Here is a 10,911-nt window from a genome sequence, read left to right on the forward strand (position 1 = left end):
AATGTATGATTACAACTTATTACAAAGGGGAAAGGATACAGGCCAAAACCAGCCAATGGAAGAAGCATTTAGAGAAAAATCTAAATGCTTTGCGTTCTGAATGCAAAGCTTCCAGGGTCCTGGACTCTGAAGTAGTGGAAAAGGCCTAATATTTGGGAACCCAAGATCTGAGTTCAAATCTTATATCCACTACTTACTGGCCTTAGTCACAATTTCTATAAGTCTCAATTCCTTCACCTGAAAAGAATGAGGGGATAGTTATATTTACCTCCCAGAGATGTTGCAAAGATTAAATAATGTATGCATCGTATGTTATAACCAGGAAACTACACAAATATTAATCATTGCTATTATAAACTTTTGAGTTGCTTACTGTACATTTTTTTCTCACTTTACAAAAAGACTTCCATAAGTGGTATGAGAACCCATATGAAAAAGCCTACTGAATCTCAGAAATAAAATGCCAAATGCCATTTCATTATGCCACAGTAATGAAATGACAAAAAGTTTCCCTGAGTGTACCAACCTGTTTCCTACCTCCCTTGGGTCTATAAATATAACAAAAGGAAGATTTTGAAACTATGTAAATAAATTGTAAATACCATATACACATAAACATAAGTCACTCATTCAGAAACTATGTATACTTAAGTCAAAGGGGGGAAAGCACAAGATAATTTGATTATAGTCTTTCTATAAGTCCTTTAAAATAAGTATCAATTGCTGAAAAGAAAAAGATTTCCATGACTATTTGTATTTTATACCCAACTAAAAGGCTCTGTTTCAGTGTTTGAGAGATGTGCCATTACTGTGTTAAAAGACAAACTACTATTTTCAATATAGTAGATTCTTAACTGTAAATCTTTCTTGTATACCATGTTAGAATTTAAGCTTGTTGACCGCAGAGATACTCACCTTTGAAATTATTTCAGTGAACTAGCAATCAATATGAAATTTTCATTGAGGGTCCTCTGTAGTCTTACTTATGCTTTCTGAACTAAGATTGTAACTTCTGTGCCTCTGGACTGCCAGTTCTGGGTTATACAATAAGTAAACAAAGCATATGCTTTAGAACAACAGCAAAGCCAAAGTGAAAAGACTCACACACACAACTTTCTTAAATTGTTTAATATTTCAGCAAAATCACTAAAGTAGTCAAGACGGAAAAAGTCAGAACCTTGTTGGACTTCTTCACATTTATGTTTTGGTCTTGTATTATTTTTATTTACACATTAGGTGAATTGGTGGGACATCAAAATCTTTTCAGTGCTTAGGATCTCCAAAAATCTTAATCCAGCTCTGTAGGCATCTTAAATTACCCTAAGTTTTATTTCTTGTTATTCAGCAAAAAGAATTTTATTTCATGAAAATTATAACCCATGTATACCTATACTTCACATGAGTACAATTTAAGAATCTTCCTTATTACACTGTCTTCTCTTAGAAACCATAATAAATGCTAGACAGCAACTCTCATAAATTGGATTAATGCCAGTTATCTCTTATCAGCCAACAATACTACTATAGCATCACACCCTCCAGCTGTACTGAAGGATTACATACTAATTTCCCAGAATAATCAGAAGTAAATTATATTATTTACGGTATTTACTGGTATATATGGAATCCTAAAAGTTCTATTTGAAATGTCTAAATACACGTAAGAATCAAGAGGAGTTAATTTCTTGTGTTGTAGTTCATGTTCGATTCACATTTCAAGTTTAGTTACCTAAGAAAATAGATCTGGTTACTTTTCTGTTAACAATTCCGCTAAAGGAAACACCACCAGATTGTTCAAAGTTCGAACTCTCCCTCTACCTACCAGGCAATCTGTTGCTAACGACTATCCAGATGTTGTTGGTGTGTTTCGTTGCTAATACCTACAGTGTACCTCAAGGAGCTCGGTATAGATGTTGCTTGAAAACATGCTTGCTAGAGACCGGTAATAATTAGACCACCTGTCACTTTTTGTTTGGTTTCATTTTGCCCACTGGGTGCATCATGCAACCGTGTGGGATATTTTTAAGAGCAAAAAATATAGAAAGCAGTAATTAATTAATCTTACATAGCTAAAAAAGGAAGTAAAAGTACAGAGAACTGGTGCCTCGGACGACTGAAATAAACATTAGGGAAAATACTATTCCTTTACATTTAAACACCCCTCCCCCACCCCCAACAAGTCCCATCTAAAGTAGTCAGAGAGAACTTTGACAAAAACAAAGCCCCTTCTTAGAAAACCCTTCCCAAGACCTACTTTAAAAGATTTTTTTGGCTTTAAAGTTAATTGCTTTTCTCCCTTTCCCCAAAGAAATGGAATATTTCCGTTTCAAGTCCCTGGAACATTAAGGCTTGAGTTCGTCGTGATTTCTTACCTACACCATGCCTTTAGTTTTCGTAACAATCAGTCTAGAAAAGGCTTTTGCTTTTTCTGAGCACAGTTTTTTGCTGTCAGTCAGGTCTCTCCCTCCATCCCCGCGGCCACCTCGGCCCACCGCGGCCCTGAGCGTTGATCTGGCAGGTGCGAGGCCGAAGCGCTGGGCTGAGAAAAGGAGGCCGAGTTTGCACAGAGCGCGCCACGGAGGTGGTGGCGGCAGCGATAGGCCTGGGCTCCGGAACTTCGAGAGCATGGCCGGGGAGCGCTGAGGCGGGCGGCCTGCCCCGCCAAGGCCCGGGAAAGACTAGCTCCGCGCCAGCCTCCTCTCTGCCTTCCAACAGTCAGAGCCGCCGAGCCTCCGAGGCCCTGCGGCTCTCCGCGCCCTTAATTAACAAGCCTCTTTTCCCCACCTCCGGCCCCGCCGGCCTCAGGACAGCTCGAGGTTTCACGTCGCACCCTCCATTCCGCCCGCCAGCCAAAGGAGGCCAAACCCGGCTTTGCCGGGCCGAAAGCCGCTCCAGCCCGGGCCTGGCCGCTGGGCTGGCGGGTGGGAGCCAGCGCAGGAGACAGCGAGGGAAGCGGAGAGCCGGGAGGCGGGAGAAAGGGCGCGGGGCAGGGGGCGGGGCGAACCGGGCTGAGAGCTCGAGCGCCACCAGGGCGGAGGGCGGGGCGTGGGCGGCGCCCGGCCTTCCCGCTCCCGCGGTGCTGTAACTCCGCCGAGCCTCCTTAAAACTCTGCCGTTAAAATGGGGGCGGGTTTTTCAACTCAAAAAGCGCTCAATTTTTTTCTTTTCAAAAAAAGCTGATGAGGTCGGAAAAAAGGGAGAAGAAACCGGCACCGTCTCTGCAGCGGCAACAGAAGCAGCAATTGTTTGAGCGAAAAAAGAAGCGAGGGAGGGAAGGAAAAGACCAGAAAGGGGCACGACGCACAAGTGTCTGTAGGGGTGAAGGGAGCAGGGACCAGTGATTTGGGGGGGACCAGCTACAAAAGAAACTGTCACTGGGAGCGCTGCGGCTCGGGAGGAAGCGGTGCTACCCGGCTAGGCTCCCGGGCACAGCTGGCTGGCGGCCGCTGCCCTATCGGCGGCACAGGCTGGGGGCACAGGCCAGGGGACTGCGAGAGGTTGGCGAAGTGGCACAGGGCGCCGTTGAGCTCTCGCCGAGGGCGGAACTGGCTGCGCCCTGGAATTGTGGCGACTCGCAATACTCAGAGCTTGGCCTGAGACTTCCTAGGACCCTCCCGATCTCTGGAGCCCTCAGAAAACCGAGAAAGGAAGGAAAAGAAGCGGCGGTCGTTCAATGAGCTTCTACATTAGGAAGTCTGAACTGGCTCGGTTGTAGGCGGGAAGTTGCCGGTGGGCTGCCCCGTGCAGCCGCGATGCTGCAGCGCGCTGCCTCAGCAGCCGGGGCTCCATAGACACTTCCCGCATCTCTCTCCCCCTTCCTCACGCTGCTGGGCGTCCCAGGACCCGGTGGGGCCGGCATGACCGGCTTGCCGGGGGCCCGCCGCGCGCCCGGCCGTCTCCGGAGACGCGCGCCGAGCCTGGCTCCCACGGCCTCTCAGGCTCGGCAGGGCTGCGGTAGCCCGGCGGGCGGGCTCCGGAGCCCTCCCGCAAGGCATTAGCCCGCAGCTCGGCCTGGACGCGGATTAAGACTCATCCGAAGAATCGAAGGCCACGGAGGAGTCCTTACGACCTGTAACTTGAGGGCCACGGAACTGCTACTCTCGTTTGATTTTGGTGATCATCTTTAACCCCCGGAGCACATCAGCATCCAGCCACCGAGGCGCTCTCCCTGCAGCGGAGGACTCAGAACTACCCCTTCGCCGAGACGGATGGAGACCGAGCCCCTCCGAGGACCTGCCCCTGCGGTACTGGCTCGCGCGGCTCAAGTCACTACTGTGAACAAGGGTGGGTTAATACCTTTTCTTCCCCCTAAATGTCTCTTTTTCCACGGTATTTTCTCCCCTAACGTAGTCCCTTAAATCTCCGCATACATTCCTCCTGGAGATCTGTAGTGTAGGTACGTGCCAGCTCTGCCTACATTTTACTTCCAGAGTAATTTACCAGGAATATATGTGTGTCTGTATATCTCTCAGTTTAATCACCAGAATTCTTCATAGGGGTTAAGCTAAAAAGCGAGGAGCGGAGCCCCTCTCCAATGGCTCAGTTTTGCTGAATAATCACGTGTGAATCGAGGGGCGGGCTTTTGGCAGGCAGATCTTACTAGTATTTACTACCAAGCTCTACTCCAGATTAACCATCCCAGTCCTTCTGTCAGTCTCCGATGCCATCATGCAGCCTGGTTAGGAGCGAAGGAAAGGGGAAAAAGAAAAACAACTAATTCATCTTTTCCCGATCGTCAGGACCCTAAAGAATGGCCGAGCCTTGGGGGAACGAGTTGGCGTCCGCAGCTGCCAGGGGGGACCTAGAGCAACTTACTAGTTTGTTGCAAAATAATGTAAACGTCAATGCACAAAATGGATTTGGAAGGACTGCGCTGCAGGTTGGTATCCAGAGAGGTGGGGAAAACAGGTCAACAATGTTGCCTACGTGACCCGGGTTTCTAGAATAATAGCTTTCAAGCTTTCAGGGGTACTAAATTTCACTGTTTTTAAAACTAGTTGGTTGCCATATTTTATATCTTTAAGTGGATCCAACTCCCCAAAATGACGTACTTTGAACAAACTCGTCAAATCCAGTAACATCCTCTATATCAAGTCGGTTCCAGGTTTGGTCTTAATTTTTGGAATGTTTTTGTGACTGTGGGGATTGTGTACCAGTCGTAGCAGCGCCGAGTTTTTTGGTTTTTTTTTTTTTTAGACAGTTCTGTAAACACGTTATTATGATTATTATTTGAAGTAAATACACTGCTATTAGTGGTTTCCGTACTTTGCTCCAATAATTGACTTTAACGTTAATTTTCTTGACTACTGGCGAGGGTATTTTTTCCTTCAAATGCTTCAAGTTTTGACAAACGACCTTTCCTCGTTTGGAATGGGTGGCCTGGGCACAGGCACAGGATGTACATTTCACAGTTAATATAATACCATCCACCCATTCAGGATTGAGGAGGAATAAAAAGTTGAATTTTCTAATCAGAGCTCAGTTTATAGTGTTTTTGTCTCTGCGGTCTTACCGTGGTATGTTCTAATTTTTAGTAATTAGATTTACAAGCAACAAATGAAACATGTCCAGCTGCCAAGTATTGTACCTAATAACTTTTTTCCTCCTCTGAACGTTATCATGTAACTTGGTTGAAAGACTTAGAAACAGAAAAATGGCTAAGTAGTCTCAAACAGTTGCTTTATCTGAGTTTTGATGATATTCTTAAAAGCAGTTCGTATTTGAAATGCAACACTTAAAAGCTGTTTTTGAAAATCCACTGGGGAGAGGGTTTTTAGAGTGCTTTGTTTTTAATTGCAAGAATGAGAAATTTAAGTGACAGGAGATGTACTACTAACAGACAAAGTCCATACACCCTGTGTATTTTAAATCAGAATACACTGACTTTGCAAAAATTTCAATATTAAGAAAGCTTATAGATACTAAATTATTTATCTTGTTATTTCAGGTATATTAAGTGGGGAAAGGATTTTTTTCTTTTTCCACCTTGTAGTTTTTAACAGGTATTGTGATGATAGCAATGTCACAAATTTAACATATTGAAATTTTTCCTATTGAACATTCAAAATATTATATAAATCTCACAAAGAATGAGCCACTTAACCCTGTAAGAATAGGATCTTGCAAGACTTGTGACGAGCAGGAAGACTAGGAGATTAATACTGCAAAACAAAAGTTTTGACAAACATTTTTAATATAACTCTGCGGTCTTGTTTATATTAAACATACTTATCAAGATATTAACACCCACTTATTGTGGCTTAGTCCTAGTACATATAATGAAACACACACAAACAGGAGTCTCAAAGCTTGTTTTCAGTATGTATAATCCCGACTCTGAAGTTGTATCATAACTCAAGAAAGAACTTTCTTTCAAAACAGTTTCCAGCATTGCTATTATTTTCTGTGGAATATGGCAAAATTTCTCCTACAGTAATGTTTATTTAACTGAATTACAAAAGGTTTTTCCCTCTTCCTAGTGTTAGCCTCTCAATCAGGATAATATCAAAGGCCCTGATCGTACATTTGCTTTACAAAGATCCAAGGTGTCTGTCTCCTATTTTTCCCAGTTCAGGTCTTTAAATGTAACTAAATATTTAGAAGCAATTGTGGTAAAAATTAGATTGTGTTAATTTTTAATAACCAAAAGTATATTTCATCTAAGTTCTTAAAAAATAAATTATGTATCATTTTTAACCACTGCCCCAAAGGAAGGGCCAAAAGTCAGCAGAGTTTTATCAACAGGGAAGCTTAACATCTTGGTCATCTATATAGTTTGAATTTATAAAATATTATTCATTCTAAATATATTTCATATTACTTAATTTGTGATTTTTAAAACAAACATTCTAAAGAGATAGATCAGCTTTGTATGTTTTTCTAGGATGTATTTAATTTCGAGTGTCTACTATGCAATCTGTTTACTATAAATTTAGGTTATTATGAATATACCTAGGAATAAAACAATTAAAATGCTGAAATTTCCTTGCATGTTAATGAGACTATATTTTTTCACAACTAGATTATATGTATTATATAATTTCATGCTGCTGTACAAAATACTTTATAATTATGAGAGCCTAATAGAGACCTCTTATTAGAGTGAAATATATTCAAACACCAGTACATACGTCTTTATCATGTAAATTAGTTGTATGTTGATAGTAAATTTTAATATCAAATTCTGGCTTTTAAAATATTGCCAGTTTACAAATAACTATTCCTAAATGCCTGATAATAACTGCTAAAGGAAATAAGATGAGGTCACCAGTTGATTAACAAATAGGCTGAAACCACAGACAAAGCTTTCTATGTCCCAAAATATACATTAAATATCTTACTTTCTCTTCTTTTGCTGAATTGAAATTAGGAAGCTACCTAAAACTTTTTAGGAGACAGTAAAATAGTAGAATGACTGTTCCATTCCTTTTAAGAACAGTTGCCATACAGTCTTTTCCTATCTAATACAGGCACATCATTAATATGTTATGTTTTAGATAAATCAGTATCATTGGCAATGTAAAAAACACTTGCTTTTTTTAAAAAAACACTGTCATATTCAATAACATTTTAAATTTTCAAGTGGAGGATTCTAAGCACTAAATACACCTAGTAACCCACATGAAATAATTGCAAAGAAAAAAAATTTTTAATTACTTGGAAACTTGGGGCTTATCTGTTTGGAGAGAACGTGTGAAAATTAATAATTTAAGAAAATACCAGGTTTGGATTTTTAAGAGATCATTTTTACACTAGTAAAGTCAGCCTAGATGGAGTCTGGTGTGTGGAAGCATTTCTTTGAGGATTTAAAGAAGCTCATTCTCCTTCTTTTTAGCTATTAAGAAAAATTTTACCCACATTTAATTTTACAGAATCAATACCCCAGGCACATTTTATGAACATGACGAACCAAACAGAAGACTTACTTAAATCTCAAGTTCCATTTTTTATTTTAATAAATTCATGAAATTACACAACTCTTTATGGGAGACAGAGAGCTAAGTTGTCAGCGAATTTTGTACAAATAGTACTTATTCTATTTTTATTAATCAATATATCCTACTTGGTGGCTCGTTTAAGATATTCCATCATAGAAGCTCAATTTTTAGAAGTTTTCTTCTACTTTTACCTAATAGTACTCATCTGCTGCAACTGAGCCCTTCAAACTCCATCACATGGGTCCTCCCAAAGCACTCCTTCACCAAAAAAGTTACATAAATAGAAAGATGGATATTCTAAAATAGTCTTGTAGTAGGAGCGCTTGAAGGATTCTACCGTTTTTTCTTCTTTTCTAGGTTATGAAACTTGGAAATCCGGAGATTGCCAGGAGACTACTACTTAGAGGTGCTAATCCCGATTTGAAAGACCGAACTGGTTTCGCTGTCATTCACGATGCGGCCAGAGCAGGTTTCCTGGACACTTTACAGACTTTGCTGGAGTTTCAAGCTGATGTTAACATCGAGGATAATGAAGGGAACCTGCCCTTGCACTTGGCTGCCAAAGAAGGCCACCTCCCCGTGGTGGAGTTCCTTGTGAAGCATACGGCCTGCAAAGTGGGGCATCGGAACCATCAGGGGGACACCGCCTGCGACTTGGCCAGGCTCTACCGGAGAAACGAGGTCGTTAGCCTCATGGAGGGCAACCGGGCGGAGGGAGCTGCGAATCTGCAATGAATGTGGGGAGGGCTCTCCCACGCTGCCTTCTGTTTTGTCAGTTAATTGATTGGCTGTCCTATTTTAATATCATTTGTTAAAATTCAGTTTTGTCATATTTTAAGCAGTTAGTTAAAGCCTCTGAAACTAAGTGGAAATCTTACTACAGCTTTATGAATATATTTAAGCAACATCTCTTTCACCTGCAAAACCCTGAATTCTAACATGTAATTGCAAAAGCTTTGGCTTTCTTCTGCATATTTTATCTTTCCCTGACTTTTCTCCTTGCCTCTCCCTTTGCCAGTCTCAGTACCCAACTTGGAGACTTTGTTTTTAAAATGGTTTGTCCTGATGCTTCTTTTGCCTGATTAAAACACATTTTCAAAACAGGACAATGTTTTCTGTGATTTCCACTCCTCTTATAATCCACACGTGATATGCTTCTTGCTAAGGAGAAGTAAACTGAAAGATCATGGTGTTTTAAGTCTTGACATTAGAACTAGACATTCTATTGATGATCCAATTAAATGCTTTTCTTTCTCTCCTCATGCCTCCCAGCAAAGATTTTACTTGATGCCTAATATGTCTGCTTTAAAATAGTGTAAGAACAACATTTTTTTGGAAATCAAACCTGAAATTATCTCAGTGTAGACTTATCCTAATATTTGATCTTCCTTTTTTCTCAAAGTTAAGTCGTTGAAAAACAGGTTTCAGAAGTAACAATCTGGAATCAAATATATGTTAGCCCTAAAAGCCACTTCAAAAAGAAATTGCCATTAAAAAGTGCTTCCCATTTGTTGATTTTTTTTTTAATCACAAAATGAAACAATTGGTTAAATAGTATATTTCCCAAAAGTATACCATAAGTATGCTAAGTGTAACAATGGCTTTTTCTCCCTAAAATACCAGAAATGTAAAATTATAAAAGTTTAAGTATTAAAATGCACTGCAAATACCAATATTGAGGTGATAAAAAGCTTAGCAAGAGCATATACATATTAATTACATATGTGTCATTATTTATTTAGGGGCTACAGTATAATATAGAAACTTTTACAGTAAATAAATAGGCCACTCCTACACGTAGTACTTGATTCCCTCAAAACTTTTTAGTAAAGACATATAAAACTCTTAATAATACATCTAGTTAAAATTTTTTTTGAATGAAATGGAAATATCAAATTTCCAAGAGAATTTTCCAGTATCTACTACTTACTGTTATATTAAAGATTTCACCAAAGGATTTCAATGCAGTTACCTCTTATAAATTTATAAATACTTTATTCATCATCTCCCACATGAACAAAAATGTTTTATGTTAAAGGTCCCTCCTGTTTCATAAGCTCCCTGCCCTCACTCCAAAAAGAACAAAATACTTGAAGGTTTATTGAAGGACATGGTTCTGATGCTTGCCCTAACAAGGATTGGAAGGTTGCAGACAAGTGGTTTTCAATAATTTATCTTTCATAGTAGTATAAAAGAATATGCAAGAAAAAAATCCTTTTCATTTGGCATTTTAAGTTCACCTTCCCTATGTCAAGTGCAACAAGACTTCAACTTCTGCCATCTCAAACCACAAGTTACTGAATAAATTTATTTTTGACAGTAACATGAAATTAAATGTAAAACACTTATTTTAAAATTTGGGGGAAAAGTAGAAATTGAGATGATTATGAAACAAAAGGGTGTATTTTGTATTTAAGAACTAGAATCAATATACAAAATACACTGCTTGAGTAAGCTGAATACTTTCTAAACACAAGACTATTACTAAAAATAAAAGTAATACTTCTTACAAGTTGCAACTGTAAAGATAAATGTTTCTCAAAGTTGATTTAATGGACTTTTCAGTATCCACCAAGTATAAGCATTAAAATCGCTCTTTAGCTATTTCGAATATAGGATGTTCATTGAAGTTAAAGAGCGGTCCTTCTGCGCTTGCTTTAGTCTCAGTTGGTCGGAGCACGAAGTGAGGAGAAGGAGCTCTATCTCTCTTCATCAGCCTAAAACTTGCCTAGACATTAAAACATCGCCACATTTCTTTGGTTCTTCGCAGGAAATAGCTTTGCTAATCTAAGTATTTTAGAAATGAGTTGTGTGGTCCCCTCTAGGAAATATGAAAAGCCATTATTCAATCTCTTAAAAACCTCGACAATATTCAGTAAGACAAATATACCGAAATGTATGGGATGGAAGAAACGGTACTGCAGAGTTTAACGGGGGTTTAATTTACAGCCAGCTGAGACCGGAAAGGATCTGAG

The 10,911-nt window shown here is 39.9% G+C and overlaps 1 protein-coding gene across 2 annotated transcripts; it reads left to right on the forward strand.

The window, feature by feature from the left end:
* On the forward strand, positions 3,087-9,042 carry CDKN2C (cyclin dependent kinase inhibitor 2C). 2 transcript variants are annotated; one of them, XM_005678441.3, is made up of 3 exons: positions 3,087-4,283; positions 4,739-4,878; positions 8,294-9,042. In XM_005678441.3, the coding sequence occupies exons 2-3, from the start codon at positions 4,750-4,752 to the stop codon at positions 8,669-8,671; spliced, it is 507 nt and encodes a 168-aa protein (XP_005678498.1). In that variant the 5' UTR covers positions 3,087-4,283; positions 4,739-4,749; the 3' UTR covers positions 8,672-9,042. The 2 variants fall into 2 exon arrangements, with proteins under 2 accessions (XP_005678498.1, XP_017899520.1); XM_018044031.1 differs by lacking the exon at positions 3,087-4,283 and having other exon boundaries at positions 4,352-4,878.

This window comes from Capra hircus, chromosome 3, assembly GCF_001704415.2.
Source record: "Capra hircus breed San Clemente chromosome 3, ASM170441v1, whole genome shotgun sequence".
NCBI classification, from domain to species: Eukaryota; Metazoa; Chordata; class Mammalia; order Artiodactyla; family Bovidae; genus Capra; species Capra hircus.

Bases quoted from the DNA above. Each gene is read 5' to 3' on its own strand.
- CDKN2C (XM_005678441.3), top strand. From the start codon at position 4,750: ATGGCCGAGCCTTGGGGGAACGAGTTGGCGTCCGCAGCTGCCAGGGGG. The intron at 4,879-8,293 runs GTTGGTATCCAG...CTTCTTTTCTAG, and splicing joins TTGGAAGGACTGCGCTGCAG to GTTATGAAACTTGGAAATCC.